The sequence below is a fragment of the Macaca nemestrina genome, chromosome 2 (genome assembly GCF_043159975.1).
Source record: "Macaca nemestrina isolate mMacNem1 chromosome 2, mMacNem.hap1, whole genome shotgun sequence".
Lineage (NCBI taxonomy): Eukaryota > Metazoa > Chordata > Mammalia > Primates > Cercopithecidae > Macaca > Macaca nemestrina.
In genome coordinates, this window is record NC_092126.1 from 33,159,671 (window position 1) to 33,182,582 (window position 22,912).

General features: G+C 38.4%; 1 protein-coding gene across 1 annotated transcript in view; it reads left to right on the forward strand.

Annotated features, from left to right (window-relative positions):
• The window catches only part of LOC105490396 (collagen type VI alpha 5 chain), a 122,852-nt gene that overhangs the window by 81,435 nt on the left and 18,505 nt on the right, over positions 1-22,912 (forward strand). Inside the window, exons 31-37 of the mRNA XM_011755944.3 lie at positions 56-92; positions 3,273-3,284; positions 5,183-5,667; positions 12,876-12,969; positions 13,520-14,179; positions 16,858-16,945; positions 19,586-19,797. Of these exons, the coding sequence (XP_011754246.2) occupies positions 56-92; positions 3,273-3,284; positions 5,183-5,667; positions 12,876-12,969; positions 13,520-14,179; positions 16,858-16,945; positions 19,586-19,797 (1,588 nt within the window). The remainder of the gene's footprint in view (positions 1-55; positions 93-3,272; positions 3,285-5,182; positions 5,668-12,875; positions 12,970-13,519; positions 14,180-16,857; positions 16,946-19,585; positions 19,798-22,912) is intronic.

Consider the following 22,912-nt stretch of genomic DNA (forward strand, 5'->3'; position numbering starts at 1 on the left):
CTCAAAGGTCACTGTACTCATGTTTCTTTTCTCTCTCTTTTTTCAACATTTACAGCAATGTGATCTGATCCGGTTTTTACGGGAACGTAGTCGTGAGTATCTGTTATGGAATGAGAGCATCCATCAGTGGTTGGTGAGGCACTTAGGATTGTATGCAGTGTGAGTATGTGAGATCAGCAGACTGAGTTCACTGGTGGGAAGCCTCTGTAACAAGTTTGCCTGGAGTGCTTACTGTAGAACATCACACATTAAAGGAGAGAGGAAAGGGGGTATAAGTAAAAGTGCCTTCGCTCATGGGGGCAATGCAGACATCAAAAGAAAACATGCATATGGGCAAATTAGAGAAAAACCCAAAAGGTGTGTGAATTAACTCACATTCGTGTAACAGTTATGAGCAAAAGGACTGGGAGGGCATGGCGTTACAGGGATGATCATGGGGGTTTGGGACTAGTCGGTCAGTTACTCAGTTAATAAAGGATGTTTGCATAGGGGTAACTGAATCCAGCTATGGGAAAGTGAGAGTGGCAGAAAATGGTTTCAGAAAAGGAATAAAGCAGGAGTTGACATAAAGAGGTTGTCTTTGGTTATAAAGAAGGAAAAATAAGGTAGAAAAGCCTAGTGATATCATTTCTGAAAATTTGTCCCAAGGAAATACAGCAAAAGCAAGAAAAAAAAAAGGTAAATATGATTGGTGGAATATTATTTACTAAAGCAAAGTGATTATACATTTAGATTGTTTACACTTATAGAAAAATTAGGTTACAATATATCATCTTCTGAGAAAATATTAACCAAATATAGTTTTTATGAAGACAATCAAACTTTGAAAAATACAGGCATTAAATATTATAAAATGAAATTGAATCCTCATTATTTTTGCATGTAGGTAAATACATACATAGAAACAAGTACTAGAAGCAATAGTAGAAAAACAATGATTTACTGTGTTCAAGGAGATAGAATTTTAGGAGATCTGTCTTTCTTCATTATGTTTCCATTGTGGTTTTTAAATAATCATAATCAGAAGAATGTAAAAGGGGAAAATCAGAGACTTTACTGAAGGAGACTAGATAAAAATGTTGTCATTGCAAGTATATGGCAAGGAAAGAACAGCAAAAAAGCAGGTTTAGAATAACTGTCAGGCTAGCAGAGGAGAGGCTGAGTGTCACCAAGGATGAGTAAGCAGAGGAGGAATTGTGAAGGGAAATCAATTGGTTGGAGAAGATGGTGAGTTTACATATTTTGGAGGTAGAGGAATGTTGTGTAGGCCCTACATGAAATGATTGACCCCAGTGAAATGGGGCTTTTGTAAAGGTGAGGGAAGGAGACTCAGATGTTGAAATCATTCACTGCTAGTGGTCCTTAAAAACACATGGATGGATGAGGTTTCTCAAAATGTAAAACTAGAGAGTCAGAAACAGAATCTCAAGAGGTTTCTGTTTCTTGGCAAAAAGAGTGGGGCCAAGGTACAGAAAAATGGCATTCCAGAGATGTGAGAGTCCTGCCAAATGTGGGCAGCTTGAAAGGAGGCAAGAGGAAGGAGGCAATGGAGAGGAGATTCAAAGGGAGGAGATAGCAGGAAAGGCTGTTCAGTACACAGGAGGAGATGAGAACTAGGGACTGGGACTACAGGGAGAGAAAAAGGGAAGAACCATTGTAGGAGAAACGAATGTGGGATCAACCTTCCTCAAGAAGTTGCCAGTCTTCTCAGTAAAATCAAATGATATCTTCCCAAAGAAGACCAAAGTTAGGTGGAAGGGGCTGGGGAGGTGAGGACCAGCCTTGGAGGGTTTGGAATTTGAAGAGAGAAGTTTTCCAACATAGAATAAAAGGAGTTAGCCCATAAAACAGGAGGTCAGAGAAGAGTAGGCAAGTTCTATAACCACACAGGGCACTGATTGGATAACACAGAACTCCAGGATGCAGACTGGAGATAAAGATGCAGGCAACAGGCCGTTAGAGCTGATCTAAATGGCCTCACTTAATAGCTGACATTTCCAAGGTTTCTCATCTAACATCATTTGCTCCTCAGTCCAGTAGCAGCTCTGTGACACACAGGGGTGAGGGCCAGGCTGAGACCTTCTTTGGAGAATAAAAGAAGGTGTCTAGGAGGCTGGGGAAAATTAAGAGAGAAAGGGGGTGGTTGAGAATAAAACAGAAGAGCCCAAGTGATTAGCATTTTGGAGGGAGATACATAAATAAAGAATTTTAGGAAAAATCAACTTAAAGGAAATTGCTCAAAAGAATTTAAGTAATTTTCCCCTAAGTCACCCAGCTCTACCAGACTCAAACCCAGCAGGTGTTTCTGCTTCTAGAGCCTGTGCTTGTAGCCTTGGAGCTGTGTTTGAAGTGAACAAGTGGAAGTACAGGAAAAAGGGGTCTGTGTTGAGCCTCCAGATGCAAAGGAGGCTGTGGGTTATGTGTGCTGTCTGATGGCAGTTAGCGTCCCAGTTGCCGTGGGGTTAAGACAAACAAGAGGTGTTCACAGGGTGGATGGCAGGGGACCACTACTGCATGACAGCAAGACAGAAGGCTGGTGTGTTGCCAGTGTTAATAATATCTTTTATTATATTGGAGTGACTCATTTGCTTCCTAGGAATAGAGTGAAATGAACATGGAAATTGTTAGACCTGTGGTTTCTTAAAGATGTATCAATACTTGCCCTGATTCCTCTCAGTTTTACAGAGTAAATCAGAGAAACCAGATGGTGTTTTGCTCAGGAGAAACCCTTGGGGTTTTCTCTTTCTTCTTCTGGATGTGGAGATCACTCAAACAGAGGAGCTGTGCTTTTTATCAAAGACAAAATTCACTTGGAAATCCCCCCATGGTTGTACGGGAAAATAAAGGCTCCCAAGATATTCATCAGGGAAGAAAATAAGAACCCATATTTTAGCCTTGCGTTGCTGAATGACTCTCAGAAGGCTATAAGATGAGAGACAAAACAAATTGAATTTCAGCTATCTTGCCATTTAATCAGAGGCTCATCTATTTTTGCTTCTAAGACGAGTGATCAGTGTTTCAGTTTCAACCAAAATTCTGCTAAAGTCTGCTGGCTGTGGTTTAAAAATGGAAAAGGTTAGGAAGGCTCACAAATTAATAAAATTCTGTTGACATCTTCCTCAATACTTTAACCTTGGCTTCCTGTCAAGAATTAGCCTCATTTGCAGTTAGACTCAAATCACATTTTCAGCTTTGTTAAAATGATGTATTTTGAACTATTTGTAGTCTTGTTCCAAAAACATAACAAACTTTTCCCTCTCTCCTTTTCACAGCTTGCTGGAAAGGTGAGTATTCTTACCATACTCTTCCCTGCTGAGATCATTACTGCATTCCAACAAGACTAGTCTGAAAGAAGCCCTCACCCCCGTGGGAAACAGGACTTCTTCCTTCTATGCAGACAGTTCTTTCTTTTGATTATGACTATAGTTGTCAGTGTCATGACTGACCTGATTATGAAATGGTGACTGAATCCCAGCCCCAAGCCTGGGACCTACCACAGTTTACAACTCACTTTCTCCCCAGAGCCGGCCGTGTGCTGCTGGGGGATTCAGTAAACGTGGCTCTCTGACTAATCCACATTCTGCTGCTCTGTCTGCCGCTGATGCCCTTGACACTGGCTTTTTGGGTGTAAGATGTGTCCTTTCCTCCCTCTGGCCCACGCTCATACCTGTCATCTCACTGAGTGCCCACTACTTGTAAACCTTTCCTGCCCACGGCTGTGGATGATCTTCCACAGATTCGGGGCTGCACCGCGCCTTAGAGCCCTTGGATGGCAAGGCCACTGGAGCCAGTGGCTATGTCAATTTCAAAACCTCCTGGTCTCCTAGAGGCCTGCTGATGTAGACCCTCAGGGTCTTTAAGTGTGGTGCAGGTTTGGAACTATTCACCTTAATTCTGCAAAAATATACCTTGCACACAGTAAGTGCTCAATACAACTTTATGGATTTGAATTAAATGTATCTTTCATTTTTCTTATTCTATTGTTCATTATCAGCTTTCATATTTTAAAATTACTGAAATTTCTTCACCGTAAAATTCTTTGATTCAAAACATTTCTCTAAATCAATACTTCCCTATTTTTATTACCAAGAACAGTGGTTGGGATATGGGATATTTTGAGTGTAATATGCTTTGGGAGTTAGCCAGATTGGGGATAGTAGAACAGCCTGAGCAGATGGAAGTGCTTATTAAAAGAAAAATCATTTTTCTTTTCCTGTGTTCAGACTTTAACAAGGACATTGAAAAGCGAGGTTTGATACATAGGATACATAGGACAGATTTTCTGTGAAATTCTAAAGTTCAGTCATCATAAGACATGAGTATCGAGCTGGGAATGGCAGATAGCCCCATTTTTGTAAGAGCTTATTGCAAAATTCTCCTCTGGTTGTGGAGAACCTTCATTGGTTCATGTTGCTTCCTTCCTCTTGCCACCCTGGTCTTCATTGAAAGCCAGCTTTCCTGAAGCCCCTGAGATAGCCCCTTTTTGGAAACAGCCTCTTTATCCTCTGAATCGTCATTAAGAATAATCTTTACTCTATACCTTATAGTATAATGATACTTGCCAATACAAGTTCCTCCAGGGCAATGCTGCACTTGGTTCACCTTTGCATGTATTTCACAGTGAATGTTATACTGCATTTCATGTGGTAGGTACTCAAATATTTGTTGCAAAAGTGGATGGAAATCTTACAACTATCTTTATAATTAATAGATTATTTTGGAAGATTTTGGGGGAGAACAGATTTTCAACATCCCCAATCAGCTATAATTTCATTTTATTCATTTTAAAATTTTACACACAGTAAAATTCATTTCTCTGTGTATGTGTTCAGTTTTACCACATGCATAGATTCATGTAACCACTACCGTGGTCAGGACACAGAACAGTTCCATCAGCCCAAGAACTCCCAGCAATTTCATTTTACACAGCTGACTGATATGATAGCGGGCTGTGAAGTCTGAGCATTATATAGCCAAATATTCATGCTCTGCATTTATGTGACAGCTTCAAGTTTGCAGACCAGATTTCTTTCCTTTCTTTGTCTGTGGGTACCTCTTGTTCTAGAGCTGGATGAAGCACTTGCTGTGCCTCTGTATGAACCCACTTCATTGGAGTAAAGGGTAAGGGAAAGGATTTTGATCCAGTGAAATAACTTAATACTTCTGCTTTTCTTTTTTCTAGAAAAATGTCCGGTATATCCAACAGAGTTAGTATTTGCTCTGGACAATTCCTATGATGTCACAGAAGAGAGCTTTAATAAAACACGGGACATCATCACTTCCATTGTCAATGACCTTAACATCAGGGAAAATAATTGTCTTGTGGGAGCAAGAGTTGCCGTGGTTTCCTACAACTCAGACACCAGCTATCTCATCCGTTGGTCTGACTACAATAGGAAGAAGCAACTCCTCCAGCAGCTTTCCCAAATAAAATATCAAGACACCACAGAGCCCCGAGATGTTGGTAATGCAATGAGGTTTGTGGCCCGCAACGTGTTCAAACGGACATATGCAGAAGCCAACATGAGGAGAGTTGCTGTGTTTTTTAGCAATGGTCAAATGGCCGGTAGGTCGTCCATCATCACGGCCACCATGGAGTTCAGTGCCCTGGATATCAGTCCAACAGTCTTTGCTTTTGATGAGAGAGTTTTCCTTGAAGCTTTTGGGGTAAGAATTTCTCTTGGCAACTTCTTTATTTTTAAGATAGTGGTATTGTGCTAGGGCAGGATGGGAGTGGTAGAGAGTCAAGGAATATATGTGGCCTCTTGAAAACTCCCTTACAGTTTTCACAGCTAAATTGTTTTCAGTGTCTGTGAAATTCAATCCTGAATAATAACAACAGTCAATGATAACAGCAACCACATTTGCTCAGTTCCTGCTGTACGCCAGGCACTGTCCCTAGAGCTTTCCGTACGTATTCACACATTCTCACAGCCCTCAGAGGTCAATGCAGCTGTCATCTCCATGTTAAAAATGAGGAAACCAGGGCCGGGAGCGGTGGCTCATGCCTGTAATCCCAGAACTTTGGGAGGCCAAGGTGGGCAAATCATGAGGTCAGGAGATCGAGACCATCCTGGCCAACACGGTGAAACTTCATCTCTACTAAAAATACAAAAATTAACTGGGCATGGTGGTGCGTGCCTGTAATCCCAGCTACTCAGGAGACTGAGGCAGGAGACTCACTTGAACCAGGGAGTTGGAGGTTGTGGTGAGCCAAGATGGCGCCACTATACTCCAGCCTGGCAACAGAGAGAGACTCTGTCAAAAATAAAATAAAATAAAATAAAAAGGCAACTGAGACCCAGAGGATTACTAATGACTTAACTATATACCACTACTAAGTGACTAAATTGAGATTCCAACTTAAGTCTACGTGATATAAAGGGCCATGAACGTGGTGCTCTACCAGCCCTCTACTGCTCTGGTGTTTCTCAGATTTGTTATCTGCTTGCTGTAGCTCACAGAACAGCTGGCCTTAACCAGTGATGGAAGAAGTTCAGGGGATCTTTGGACCCCTATGGTCGTGCAAAACATTTGATGTATATGAACATTTTTCCCAAAAGAGGTCCTGTCACTTTTGGATCCACAGATTCTCAAGGGATCAATGCTCCCCTTCCCTTCCTCCTAAGAAACTTAAAAACCTCTTCATCTGTTCTACAACTTTTCAATATATTCAGATTATCCGTAAAATACATTCTTCTGGAGCTGTGTAAAGCCATCATGTCCTTCAAGAGATTGTAAAGGTCTATTTTTATAAAAAATGTACAATTTCTACCATATAAAGAGAAAGAATCTCTCTATAACATGGAGAGAATCAATCTGTTCCTAACACATCCAAGCATTTTTTGGAAATAGGAGCCACAGAGAGTTACAACAGATTCTGACAAAAAGGATTGCAGGAAGTCAAAGTCCTGTGGTTTTCAGTTTTTCTTTTTGAAATTTTTCTGCCTCCTTAATTTTTCTCTCTGGGGAAAATAAGTGACATTTCACTTTGAGAGTTGCATAAAATTCCAGAATACAAGAAATCTGAATAAGACATCAAATTTAATCCTTCAGATAGAACTGTGCCAAAGCCCTCAGAATCCCCAGTGAGAAAGAGCCTCCAGTCACTCTAGCTAACAAATCATTTTAAATTTGCATCATGGCTACAGAGAAGGTGACCGAGGAAGCTATCTGGTTCTCATCACTCTGCTCTTACCAGATAATAACCCCACACAGTCATTCTGACTGCATATCACGCCTTGAGCAGTGCTCCCTTTAGTCATTCTTTATTCTTCCCTGCCTTGCACTCTTCTCCACTCAGGACATCCTCCTCTCTGTTCCCCTCTCTCAACTCCCTCCTTCCAAACCTCTTCATCAAGTCCTCACTGCTTCAACTCTGAAGGCATAGAGCTGCTACCCTTGATGTCTGAGAGTGTCTGTTTCCCCACATACCCATACTGGATTTTACCTATTGAGCTTTTTAAATGTTTGCCAATTGGGTAGGTAAATAAGAGTATCTTGTTGTTTTGATTATATTCCTGTGTGAGGTTAAGCATTTTTTCATATGTTTATTGCCCATTTTTATTTTTCTGTGAAATTCACCTCATATCCCTTGTATCTCTTGTTTTTGGCATTATTATTTCTTTTGGCAAGTCTGCTCTGAAATAGTTTGCCTTACCTTTTTTTTTCTTTATTTCTTCTAAAAAAACAAAAACAAAAACAGGATACATGTGCAGAACATGCAGATTTGTTACATAGGTGTACATGTGCCATGGTAGTTTGCTGCACATATTGACCCATCCTCTAGGTTTCCTCGCCTCAACCCCTACCCCTCAACAACTCTGGTATGTGTTGTTCCCCTCTCACGGTCCATGTGATCTCAAGGTTCAACTCCCAATTATGAGTGAGAACATGCGGTGTTTGGTTTTCTCTTCCTGTGTTAGTTTGCTGGGGATGATGGCTTCCAGCTTCATCCATGTCCCTGCAAAGGACATTATCTCATTCCTTTTTATGCCTGCATAGTATTCCATGTGTATATGTACCACATTTTCTTTATCCAGTCTATCATTGAGGGCATTTGGGTTGGTTCCATGTCTTTGCTATTGTAAATAGTGCTGCAATAACATATGTGTGCATGACTCTTTCTTGTTAAATGATTTATATTCCTTTGGATATACACGCAGTAATGGGGTTGCTGGCTCAAATGTATTTCTGATTCTAGATCCCTGAGGAATTGCCATGCTGTCTTTCACAATGGTTGAATTAATTTACATTCCTACCAAGAGTGTAAAAGCATTCTTATTTCTCCACAGCCTTGCCAGCATCTATTGTTCCCTGACTTTTTAATAATCGCCATTCTGACTGGCATGAAATGGTATCTCATTGTGGTTTTGATTTGCATTTGTCTAATGATCAAGGATGTTCAGCTTCTTTTCATATGTTTCTTAGCTGCATAAATGTCTTCTTTTGAGAAGTGTCTCTTCATATTCTTTCCTCATTTTTTGATGGGGTTTTTTGTTTTTTTCTTGTAAATATATTTAAGTTCCTTGTAAATTCTGGATATTAGACCTTTGTCAGATGGGTAGATTGCAAAAATTTTCTCCCATTCTCTAGGTTGCCTGTTCACTCTAATGATAGTTTCTTTTGCTGTGCAGATGCTCTTTAGTTTAATTAGATTCCATTTGTCAATTTTGGTTCTCATTGCAATTGCTTTTGGTGTTTTAGTTATAAAGTCTTTACCTATGCCTGTGTCCTGAATGTTATTGCCTAGGTTTTCTTCTAGGGTTTTTTATGGTTTTGGGTTTTACGTTTAAGTCTTTAATTCATCTTGAGTTAATTTTTGTGTAAGGTATAATGAAGGGGTCCAGTTTCAGTTTTCTGCATATAGCTAGCCAGTTTTCCTGCATCATTTACTGAATAGGAGATCCTTTCCCCATTGCTTGTTTTTGTCAGGTTTGTCGACGATCAGATTGTTCTAGATGTGTGGTGTCACTTCTAAGGTCTCTGTTCTGCTCCATTGATCTATATGTCTGTTTTGGTACCAGTACCATGCTGTTTTGGTTACTGTATCCTTGTAGTATAGTTTGAAGTCAGGTATCATGATGCCTCCAGCTTTGTTCTTTTTCCTTAGGATTGTCTTGGCTATATGGGGTGTTCTTTGATTCCATATGAAATTCAAAATAGTTTTTTTCTAATTCTGTGAAGAATGTCAATGGTAGTTTAATGGGAATAGCATTGAATCTATAAATAACTTTGGGCAGTATGACCATTTTCATAATGTTTATTCTTGCTATCCATGAGGATGGAATATTTCCCGTTTGTGTCCTCTCTTAATTCCTTGAGCAGTGGTTTGTAGTTCTCCTTGAAGACGTCCTTCACATCCCTTGTTAACTGTATTCCTAGGTATTATATTCTCTTTGTGGTGATTGTGAATGGGAGTTCACTCATGATTTGGCTCTCTGCTTGCCTATTGTTGGTGTAAAGGGATGCTTGTGATTTTTGCACATCGATTTTGTATCCTGAGATTTTCCCGAAGTTGCTTATCAATTCAATAAGTTTATGGGCTAAGATGATGGGGTTTTCTAAATATACAATGATGTTGTCTGCAAACAGAGACAACTTGACTTCCTCTCTTCCTATTTGAATACCCTTTATTTCTTTCTCTTGCCTGATTGCCCTGGCCAGATCTTCCAATACTATGTTGAATAGGAGTGGTGAGAGAGTTAGCCTTACCTTTTTATCCTGGATCCAGTCTCAAGTGGAATTTAAACTTGCAAAGCCCTACTGATGTTCTAGAAATTTCTAAAAATTTTTAAAAGTATTAGCAGGTTAAATCTCTATAAGTCTGATTTTTCTCTATAGAGTATATCTTTTTAAAAATTACCCATGATCTTTCTTCTTGTGAAGTTGGATAAAATGGACAGAGTTATTAGTTATTCACATTCCCCTATTTTATTAGTTTTATTAGTTTTATATATTATCATTTATTATATTATTTAGTATTAGTATTATTTATTAGTTTTAGTGCTGGAAGAGACCCTCTGTCTACCATAGACTGATTTTTTTCCCTCTCTGCCACATTATTCCAATCAGGAGAGAGAAATAAAACAACTTTATGACCTAGATTTTCAGTTACTGCTTCATTTCTTGGTTCCCATATAGCAATATCCTAGGGGAAAAAAGAAATTGTCTATATTTGCTGCCTCCAGTGCCTCTCCTAGCATTCTTTCTTGAGATAATCCCAGTCACATTTTGATTCCTGCTACTCTCCTGATATTGCTCATGTCAAGGTCAACTGTGATCTTCATGTTTCTATACCCAGTGGTTGATTCTGTTGATTCTGTCTGCAACTCACTGAATTTATTTACAGTATACAACATTGTTGATTCTGCCCTTCTTTGGGAAACGTTTTCTTTTTTGGGCTGACTTTTAGTATACCTCATCTTCCTGGTTTTTCTCTTACCTCATTAGTTGTCCCTTCTCAGTCTAGTTTTCCGATTCAGCTTCATCACCTTGGCCTCAGAATGTCGGTATTGCCCAAAGCGCATGCCTTCGCCCTCTTCTCTATCCTTATGCAATCTCTTGACACTCTCATCCAGACTCAGGGTTTTAAATATCCTCAATGATATGTCTATCTCTCATCCAGACTGCATCCTTGAACTCTAGATTCATACACACAGCAGTCTATTCAATACTTCCACTTGCATGTTAATGGATATTTCAAACTTACCATATCTAAAATGAAGCTTCTAATTTTTTCCCAAAACTGGTACAACGTACAGCCCTCTCCATCACAGCTAATAAAAATCCTATTCTTCTACTTGCAGTTATCTAAGATTCCTCATCTCTTCTTATATCCAACATTCTTAACTTTAATGTGTGTATATATGTATGTGTGTCCATGTATACAAAAGTGCATATATGTACATATATACACTAAAATGTGCATATGTGCAATAAAGTATATTAGTACTTATTAGTAAATATAGCATTCATTTAAGTACTAGTATTAAGTATTGGTATAAGTACTAATCTTGGTATTATTTGTAAAAAATATATATCCAGAATTTGACCACTTCATAGTGTCTCTGTCTTTGACACCTTGATCCAAACCACCATTATCTTCTGCCTAGACTGTGCAATCACCTTTTCCTTAGTGGCCTTGTATTCGTTCTGGCCCTGCTACAGTCTGTCTGAACACAGCAGCTAGAGTAATCTTATGGAAGCCCTAAGCCACCAGGTTATTCTTCTGCCTGAAACTCTGCAATTTATCATTTCTCTCAGAGTTAAAACTAAGTCTTTACAATGGCTTGCAAGGCTCTGAATGATCTACCACTCAATCCCTCTTAGTAACTCTCTGATCTCACCTTCTCCTTGTCTTGTTCTCTCTCACCCCATCCCAGGCACGCTGTCTTCCCTGCTGATCCTCACACAAGCTAGGCATGCCCCTGCTTCCCCAGAGCTTTCACCTGGCTATTTCCTACGCCAGAAATTCTTTTCTCCATCTTCCTTCTCCTTTGAATTTTTGCTTAAATGTCATGTTATCGGTGGGCTCTACTTAAATGTTATCCCAGATTTTCCCATCCCTATTATCCTGCTTGGTTTTGTTTTTTCCATAAAAAATATTACTTCCCAACATACTAAATAATTTACTTTTTTATTATGTTGATGATATAGCTCTCCCACTAGAATGTAAGATAGTGGGTTTTTTTTTTTTTTTTTTTTTTGGTGAGACAAAGTCTCGCTCTGTCACCCAGGCTGGAGTGCAGTGGCACGGTCTTGTCTCACTGTAACCTCGGCTTCCTGGTTCAAGCTATTCTTCTGCCTCAGCCTCCTGAGTAGCTGGTATTACAGGCATGTGCCACCACACCCAGCTAATTTTTGTATGTTTGGTAGAGACGGGGTTTCACTCTGTTGGTCAGGCAGGTCTTGAACTCCTGACCTCATGATCCACCCGCCTTGGACTCCCAAGTGCTGGGATTACAGGCGTGAGTCACCGTGCCTGGCCAAGATAGAGGTTTTATCTGTTTCATTTATTTTCATATCCCCAGAACATAAAACTACACCTATAACAGAATTTGTTTGTCTTCTCTCTTATTTCCTTGAGCAGTGGTTTGTAGTTACATACACTTGTAAAAGCATCTGTTTTGCATGGTGCCTCACATAGAGTAAATGCCCAATAAAGAGTTATTGACTGAATGAATGAGTGAGTGCTGTATATTGCCCATTACAGTGAGTATTAAAGTATTTTAAAAAGTAATCAGGAAATAAGAAATCAGACAGTGTACCACCAGGAATTTTGAATAAAATTCTGTCCATTGGTTTTTGAAATAGACTTTTAAGTGGAATTTGTGATTGAGAAGGTCCCCTTGACAACTGAGAGATGTGCCTTCTTCTAGATAGAGTGGATTGGAAATAGTTGGGATCACTAGTGGATCCCAAAGGAAGCTTGGGAATGTACAGTTTATGCAGGGCCCAACTTCAGAAGCTGGCATGTGGTGTATAATTAGCTGGTGCATAATTGGAAGTGTGTACAAATTTAGTCCAGAATTGCAGGCTTGGAAATAAGAGATTTTAATACTTGCCCCAGTGAGTGAATCTGGTCAGGTTATCTCATGGCAGTTTTCTCATCATAATCTAGGGATGATGATACTTTTTCTATAGATACTTTTTGTGTTTTGTTTAGGATAAGCAGGGGATTGTGTGTGTGTGTGTGTGTGTGTGTGTGTGTGTGTGTGTGTGAACATGCACTGAATGGAACAAGGAGCTATAATGCAAGGTAATAGTGATTAGTTGGGTGTATTTTAAACTAATCCTTAAAGTGACTGCACAGTGGTTTCCTAATAGTGACTAACACAATGAGCAAACATGCATTCACTTCTTTTCCAATGCAGTTTGACAACACTGGAACATTTCAGGTGATTCCGGTCCCTCCAAATGGGGAAAATCAAACATTAGAAAGACTTCGGCGCTGTACACTTTGCTATGGTAAGACCAATGAAGAGAATTGACTGTGCTGAAGAGCTTAAATGCCTTCTAGATGAGTTATTGAATGTGGCTTTATCCAGAGATTTCTATTTTTAATCATAGGTTCTATTTTCAGTTTTCTAGTTTTTCAATACCATATGTCATGGTTTCAATCTCTGGAATGTTTGGAGTTTCCATACAATGTGAAAATTGGTTTAGAAAATTATCCCAACCAATGTAGCATTTCTTGGGGATGATTGGGTAGTTTATATCAGAAGTCTCTAAAATATCAAAAATATTTTCTAAATGAGTTTGGACATGACTTGTACACTGCAGGTATATGTGCTACTTACATCTGCTTTCAACAAAGCCCTTCCCTTATTGTCTGCTAGTGCCTGGAAAAGTACTGGGACATTGAAAATTTCTCATTAATTTAAATTATGTGAGATCAAAGACGTATTGATCAAATTATAATTCTTTATAATTAGTCACTGAATCACTTGAAGATCTCAAACAAGTGTCCTGTTGGGTCAGTGTTGAACCAATGATGTGTCTCTCTGTGTGTTTTCAGATAAATGTTTTCCAAATGCTTGCATTCAAGAGGCTTTCTTACCTGAAGATTCATACATGGATGTAGCCTTCCTCATAGACAATTCTCAGAATATAGCAAAGGATGAGTTTAAGGCTGTGAAAGCCTTGGTGAGCTCAGTGATTGACAACTTCAACATTGCTTCAGACCCTTTAATCTCAGACTCTGGTGATAGGATTGCCTTATTGAGCTATTCTCCTTGGGAAAGTTCCAGGACAAAGATGGGTACAGTAAAAACAGAGTTTGATTTTACCACTTATAACAACCAACTCCTAATGAAGAATCACATCCAGACTTCCTTCCAACAGCTAAATGGAGAAGCCACAATTGGTGATGCCCTAATGTGGACCACTGAAAATCTCTTTCCAGGAACACCCTATCTAAGAAAACACAAGGTCATCTTTGTGGTCTCAGCTGGAGAAAATTATGAGAGAAAAGAATTTGTAAAAATGATGGCTTTGAGGGCTAAGTGTCAAGGCTACGTCATATTTGTGATTTCTCTGGGCCCTACATGTAAGGATGACATGGAGGAGTTAGCCAGCTACCCACTTGATCAGCACCTGATACAGCTTGGGAGAATACATAAACCAGATCTGAATTATATTCTGAAGTTCTTAAAGCCATTTTTATACTCAGTCAGGTGTAAGTTATTATTTCATTGTTTTTCTTTGTTTTAATAAGCTAGTGTTTGTTACTATTATAGTATTGATAACCTATTTTTGTGTCTATAGCTAATCTAAACATAATTTATGAATTAGATGGTGTGGTGAGATGGGGCCAGGAATGAATCATTTGCTGGTTATACCCTGTTTATATCCTGGTCACAAAATGGCGAGGCCTGAGGCCTGTTTTTATCATAGTATGTCTGTTAGCCAAACTCTCAGCACTAGAAAGTCACAGAGTGACTAGAGGGCTTATGAGTCACATTTGCTCAAGAAGTTCTAGCAGCAGTTAGGTGATTTCCAGAAGAATATTCAAGTAAAAGTTTCACTTGCTATACCTGTTTTATTTCCAACTTTGGTACACCTTGGAGACCTGTGTGAGAATGTGAAGATAGCAGAGTCCTGGGCAAACACATCACCTAATAACCTTGTTAAAATGCAGGATGTTCTTCCTGAGGATGTCTAGGGTGAAGCCTGAGATTCTGCATTTCTAACAGGTACCGCAGTAATGTCAATGCTGCTGGTTCATGGATCACACTTTGAATAGCATGGCTCTAGGCCAGTGCACTACGAAGGGTTACTCATTGGATGAGTGCCAGGTTACAAGTTGATGTGTGAAGAAATAAATACACAGATTGAGAGTAAACATCTAGAAACTTTTAAGGCAATTTGACATTGATTGCTGTGGCATACAGTTGCATGACCAGTGGACTCTGTCTCATTGAACAGGATTTAGACCGAAAGCATCAGTCTGCAAAGAACTAGAAATGAGAATACCTTGTCCTCTACCACAGATGGTTTGGGAAAACACTCTTCTAGAGCAATTGTTTCAATACGGCACAATTTGCCCCAGGGGACATTTGGAAATGTCTGGAGGCATTATTTGGCGGTCACAACTTGGGGATGCTACTAGTATCAAGTAAATAGAGGTCAGGGATATTGCTAAACATCCCACAATTCACAGGACAGACTCCCCACCACAACAAGGAATAATACATCCCCAAATGTCAATAGCAATAGCACTGAGGTTGAGAAACCCTTCTCCATAAGATCCCACAGAATCAGAGCTGAACCTTTCCTTTCTGGAAATCTGACAGTTTTAGAAGTAAACTTGGCTGGAATCAATTCTACCACTGTACAATCCCAGTTTCCTTGCTATTCAAAGGATTTCCCAACAACACCACAGTGATAATGTCTTGAGCGTTCACTTTTCATTGCAAGGAGAGCTCCACCTTTCTCCTGTGATTCATATTCAATTAAAGAATCCAATAGTTGCCCTCTTGGGAACACTGTTATTTCTTTAAATCTAAGATGCCCTCAATTGTATAATGTAAAGGAAAAAAAGTTTCCAATTAAATTTTGATACCAACTTTCCTATTAGAGCATTTTATTTTACAGCAATTGAAAGAGTTCTTTTGGATGTATAGTAAATATATCACTCCTGTGCATGCATAAAAAGAAAATCTATGTGGAATAGGCAGGTTAAGGCATTCCTAAAGCAACTTCTTATTCAGAATTTGACTCTTGTGAGCTACTTCTTGGCTCAGAGTCATTGGTATCCATTTTTTTTCTATGCAGTATTGTTCTTTGTGCCATTAAGATAGATGATAATGCAACATTTTAAAAGACTATAAAACAACTCAAAGCTGGTCATGTTGGACTGTTAAGTGGCTTTGCAATTATGTAGAGGTAGCCTACTTTTGACTTTCACCTGGGAAGTGTTAAACACACCCAGTTCACTGCCTTCCCACAACCACTTGGTTTGTAGGAGTGAAAAGACTCCTCTGCTGGTATTTATGGGAATGTTTTCAAACTGCTGTCCCCAGTTCTACAAGTTTTGGTGCTGGCATGTTTGCTCTTCCCACTTACACAGGCAATGACCACTGCATCACAATTCCTGCCCACCCAACAGTAAGTGTCAGATGCAATTAATCAGAGATGCATTTTCATTTTAAAGAAGTAGAAAAAAAGGGAAAAAATGCTCATCTTAGAATTTGAAAATGTGATTATTATAAAACTACAGACATTATCTGAGATATTTTCATAGAACCTTGGATCATTCAGTGGCTGAAGGCCTTCCTTAAAATCTTTTATTTTCCTGAATGGGGCAGGGTAACATACTTCTCAATATTCCAAAATGTATAGAACAACATCAGGAAGGGGATAAATAGGCATGTTATTTAAGTAAGGTAAAATCTTGTCTGTGATTCTTTTCCTCATAGGAATCAGTGTTAATGGGTGCAGAAGCACAGAAATGATATCAGTATCATGTAATGAAACATTACCTTGTCTCTGTTTGATCTGTTAGCATAAGTCTGGGTGAAAAACCTTTGATGAACCAGAATAGAGTATCTCTTAGATTATGTTAGCCTGAGCATGTGAAAATCATGTGTCCCTGCATCACAACTAGCCCTTAGATGAACAATTTGAGGAAGTCTGTTTCCATGATTCTGGTAATCCTTTGGCTGCTAAAACACTCTGAAATCAAATTTTGAGTGCTATTGCTAACTGCTATTTTCTGTTTTCACCCCAGCCAAATTTTGCTGAAATATGTTAGTGACATTAATTGCTTCAAGAGGATTCCTGTTGGGATTATCTTTACCTAGGAAACATCATTTGCAGTTTTAAAATCTAACTATAACTTTGTTCTCTCAATAGGGGGATTCAATCAGTACCCACCACCGATGCTTGAGGATGCCTGTAGTCTCATCAATTTAGGAGAGAATGATCGAAATGATGGTTTCCAGTGAGTAACTTTGTTCTCTGAATAGGGGGATTCAATCAGTACCCACCACCGATGCTTGAGGATGCCTGTAGTCTCATCAATTTAGGAGAGAATGATCGAAATGATGGTTTCCAGTGAGTTAGAAAGCTCTTATATTTACAAGTGACTGTTAATTGACTGATGGGAGTATAACTGGTTAATAACACTTTATTAGGTTGAGTATGCTAACAAGGTCACCGAAGTAGACTTTTTATGCATTCTATTTTCCGTAGCTGAAATTACATATCAGGTATGATTTCCAATTTGATGTTTTTATAACATCATAAGCTTTATTACAATTTTGCCTTTAAATTCATGGTTTCTTCAGAAATTCCTATATTGAAACTTACCCCAGAATAGAACCCACAATTTATCCTCGATCCACCTCAACCTCACTTCTTATTTCTCCCAACCATGAGTTCTGGTCACACTGAACTCTTACCTGCCTTGTGTGAATTATCCCATTTCACACTGCCTGGGACTCTTGCTCCTTTCGGTGAAACCCTAGCCATCTTTCATGACCCAGATTGAAGCTGTCTTGTGTTTGAAACCAATGTTTACTCCCCATCAAAACCCATAGTCTTTTTTTTTTTTTTTTTTTTTTTTGCACTGCTGAGGCACTTATTACGGTCTACCCAGGGTCTTGTCTTGCTGAAGTCGGAGGCTACATATGATTCATGTTTCATTCCCAAAAGTTAGCATAAAAGACTCTACAATATAATCGTGTATATAATGTTCCTTGATATTGTATCCTAAATAAAAATATAACTAATTAATCTGAAGGAATCTTTGCTCTGAAACTGAGTGAAAGTGGCCCATCTTAGTTGCTTTCTTCTTTTCTATGTGCTTCATCGAGCTTAGATCCCTGAGACCCTGTTTAGACCCAGGTTTAGACCCCTGTTTAGGCCCAGGTTTGGACCCACAATCACCCCATGGTCTCAAATTGCAGTTAAGTAAAAGAGCTTCTCAGAACAGATAAGGTCTCTTTGATACACCCAGGAGCAAAATGGAAAGGTGAGTTCTCCAGAATTCATGCAAGCACATGTTCCTCCAATGTCATATTTCATTTACTTGGTAATTATGCAGGGAAGCGTCTAGCAGCCAACACCTTCTGAAGGACAATGTGGCACTGATCTTATGTGAAGCGGTGTTTCCCAACCTTGAATAAATCATAAAGTCATTTACAAGCAAAACCAATTCTATGGGACAGCAGACAAAATATTATAATGTTATTTATACATTTACAAACACAAATCTAGCTGCAAATGTTATACACTTATAGTTCTTATGCAGCTGTTAAACCAAAACAAGTTAATACATCAAATCCAGACAAACTCAGTGAGACAAAAATTTTCAAGACTAACTTAATGCAATGAATAATTCTTCTTTGTCAAACTGGAATTTTTAAAAACCAGAAAAATGGTAGATGTTGGTAAAATATATAAAATATGGTGCATGCTGCAGAAGAACATCAACATGCAGCTTGCCTACTCTGTTACGTGATGACATGATTCCCCACCACGTATCTTCACCTGCACTACTGCAAGATTATTCACACAGTGTGCCATCACACGTGATATCATTTGATTTTCTCTTGGTGTGAACGTATTATTTACATATTACATCTGGCTTTGCTTCCTCTCCTCATTAACTCTCAACAGTTAAAGTCGTATTACTGGGTGCCAAACAGTATCAAATGCAAATGCAAACACAGACATTGAAATTACATAAAATTGCATAATCAAGAATAAACTTCTATTGAATATGTTTTATATCATCAACCAAATAAAAACACAAAATTCTCAAATTATCACAGAGAACTCTTAAACTGCTATGATTATAAATGTAGACACTATTTTAAGAGGCACTGATATGTGTTATGTTTTATATAATCTTACTTTCTCACAGCAGTGCTTGGTAGATTAAGTTTTTTCTGCATTTTCCATGGTGATTGGTATCAATCTGAGATATAATATGATTGTTCCAAATGCTTGTGAGTTTCTTTTCACTTATCTAAAACTCTGTACATGCTGGACATGGTGGCTCACACCTGTAATCTCAGCAGTTTGGGAGGCTGAGGAGGGAGGATCACTTGAGCCCAGGAGTTCGAGACTAGCCTGGGCAACACAGCACGACCCAATCTCTACAAAAATTAAAAATTAGCCCGTCATGGTGGCATGCATCTATGGTCCCAGCTACTCAGGAGGCTGAGGTGGGAAGATTGCTAGAGCCCAGGAGGTTGAGGCTGCGGTGAGCTGTGATTGCACCGCTACACTCCAGCCTGGGTGACCCTGTCTCAAAAGAGTGAGTCCCTGTCTCAAAAGAAAACAAACAATAAAACTCTGCACAAATCAAACTTGGTTATTCCAAAGTAGTATTTAATAGCCTCTAAACAGATGTAAGAAAAGATAGAATAAGTAGAAAATTTTATCAGAGTTTTAAAAAATAGTATGTGTAATGAATCTCAGTGAATTATTTGATTGAAATGGATTTATATTTTCACCATCCAACTGGTTTTTTAAGGAGATAATTAAATAACTATGTTAAATGTTAGGATTTTTTATTTGCCTCCTTCTCTAAAGTTATCTAGACTCAACTAAAGTTGTTTTTTTTTTTCTCTAGATTTACTACTGAGCTACAAGAGGATTTTTCAGGAGAGAATGACTTCATTGGCCAAGAATTAAATTTTGGGAGAGAATCATCTTTTATAAAGATAGAGGACAATGGAAGTGACTATTTGGTTTACCTTCAAAGCCAAATGTTTGAGCCACAAAAATTAATGATCAATTATGAAAAAGATAAAAAATCTGCAGAAATTGCAAGTCTCACTTCTGGTAAGAAAATGAAAAGTCATGATGGAAATGTTTAAATAGCCAGGATCCTCATCTTTTAACACTGGTAGAAAATCAAATAAATTAAGGCTGGTATCTAAAGCAACTTTTTTTAAAGTTCATTATGGTAGATACAACTTCTACTTTTATTGAAATTGAATGGTGACAGGCACTGCTAGGGAGATCACTGATAGAACCTCTCAGAAATGTCGCTGATATTCTCACCAAGCTTAAGATTTCTCTAGAATCCACAGTTTAGAAGGTTAGTATGATATAGAAGGAAGCAGTATAGTGAACATCAGAGCAAAGGAGGGATTAAAATGACCTTTTTTTTTGGTGGGGGAGATGGAGTTTCATTCTTGTTGCTCAGGCTGGAGTGCAATGGCACAATCTTGGCTTACCGCAACCTCCGCCTCCTGGGTTCAAGCAATTCTCTTTAAAATGACTTTTAAAAGTTGACCTGGCCAGTGTTCCAGAATTTGTGATAATATGAGAAAGTATGTTTTATTTTTGTGATACCCAGAAATGATACAGCATAAACTCCCTTGATGCCTACTCTATACATTTTAATGGCAAAGCAATAACTTTTGTAAAAATGTAATAATTTCAAACAAATCAGATACAAAGGAATATGTCTGTACTTTCATTAAAAAGTGTGACGGGAGGTAGGAATGGTTAATGGGTAGAGAAAAAGGAAAGAAAAAGGAAGAACTACTATTTGATAGCACAACAGGGTAACTATAGTTAATAATTTTTAAAAAATTTAAAAATAACCAAAGAGTGTAATTCAATTGTGTAATGCAAAAGATAAATGATGATTCTCATCATTCCATGATGAGAATGAGGTACCCCATTCTCCATGATGTGATTATTATGCATTGCATGCCTGTATCAAAACATGTACCCCATAAATACACACACCCACTCTATACCCACATAAATTAAAAATACATTTATTTTTAATTCCAAAGAGACTATTTAGCCATTCCACCTATGCATCTGGAATCTTCTAAAATGCTTATTTGGCAGAATGTCAGTATTTTAAGCATGGTTCCAAAAGTATCATATGGTAGTTAGAATAGGTAGGTACAAGAGAAAAAGGGGCCAATTTTGTACTATAATATTCTTAGTAGCTTCCCCAGATAAAATTTTTTTCTTGGGTTTAACACTTACATCCCCACAATTATTTCTAAAATATAGATATTTGAACCTTATCTTTAAAACAGCTAAACTTACCTTTGTACAAGCTACAATTAAGGATAAAAAAGACAATCATTAGTTGAAAAATAGGCACCTTAGCTCAAAAAAAAAAGTGATGCAGTAAAACTAGATATATGTAGTACCATGGCATTAAGACATTCAAATGTGTATTTTTTTTAGTTAAAACTTTTTTTATTTTCTTGTAGACACAGACTAAAGAAGAAAATTAAAGATTTGTACCTTTTAATGGATATTAATTGTGCATGTTCATTTTAATGAATAGCAAATTACAGTAGCCTTCAAGGCACAAGAATTTGTTATGGTTTGGTTTAAAAAGGGGGAAAAAAGAGAAGAAGAGGTGTTTTGGCAGAGGGTTAGAGTATCAAATTGTCATTTGTGATAGCTTTGTTAGAGCTAAGCATTCCAGAGACTAGGAATTTAGAAGCATGAACATTTTCAGGAAAGACACATATGACTGGATATGAAAGGAAGGAAGGAAAGAAGGGCATCTCTGCAGCCATTGTTAATGACTGATGTTCAGTATAAAAGAAAGACTTTTCATTGGTTTTTTTCAGCTCTCTGAGAATCAAGATATGTATAGTTAGTGTAAGGTCCCATTTGGCTGAAGAAATAATTGTTCATAGCTCTAGCAAGGAAAAAAATGTAAATCCTACTGCACCCAGTTTCTCCTGCAGTGAGTTGAAGTATGCTGAGAGTTCTGGGGATGATTATGTCAGGTTGGGATAGCCTGGCAACACTGAGTGTTTCAGACAGAAGGATAATGTGTATTTTTTAATCCTTTAAAATAAATGTGAGTCTAAGATCATAAGTGTTTTCTAGGAACTTTGTGCTATTCTTTTCTTTCTTTCTTTCAATCATCTTTAGCCAGTTGCCAAAAACTGCCGAGATCTTCCTGTATAGTGTGCTGTCCTGTAGAGTGAGTTGTAGTTCAGATATTTTATTCAGTCACTCAGAAATGAGCTTTGATAAGTTTCAGATGTATGGCACAAATAAAAGGTTGGTAAGTTTCACAAGCACCTCCATATGCTGTGTTTGTTACCCATTCATAATCTAATTCTTTTGGCTGATGGCTGATCTGTCTGCCCTTGAACTGAAAGGCTGGGAAAAGTCAGGAATCTTAACCATTTAAGAAATTTGTAGTACCCAGAGTCCTGTGAGCTGGCAATGAGTTGTGCATCGCCCTCTTTCAAAAGAAGCACAATCACTGACTATCTTCTTACCTATGCCTCTTTCTCTGTTTCTCCCCATCTGCTCTGGTTTGAATTGAAATCATCTTCAATTCTATCACCTTTCTTGGCCCTCCTTTTACTTACAGCAGCCCAAGGACAACCCATATCAGAATTACCTGGAAGTTCATTGTAAGCACAGATTCCTAAGCCCTCCTGATAACTACTGTTTCATATTTAGGAGTGTGAACGAGGAGGAGAACGCTACAAACTTTATAACCACTATGGGTAATATTTGTATGCCCTCAAGCTTGAGATCAACTATGTCAGTGGTTCTCAAAGAGTTGTTCCTACACGAGCAGCATCAGCATCACCTGGGAACTCATTAGAAACACAGATTCTCAGCACTTGTCCTGGACTACTGAATCAGACATTCTGGGAGCAGGACTCACAATCTGGGGTTTAACAAGAAGCTCAGGTGATTCTGATGTTGGCAGAAGTTTATGGGTCACTGCACGTTTGAACATTTTGGTGTGCCAGATTTAATCTGTGCTCTCAATGGAGCTGAAAACAATTGGGTATCTAGAATCACAGAATAGAAATGAGAATTTGTGTTGCTAAAGAGTTCCACGTGAAGTAGATTATAATTTTATCTTATTCAAGAACATCCATCCATCTATCCATCCAACATCTATCTGACAAAACACATTACATCCATCTATCCATCCAAC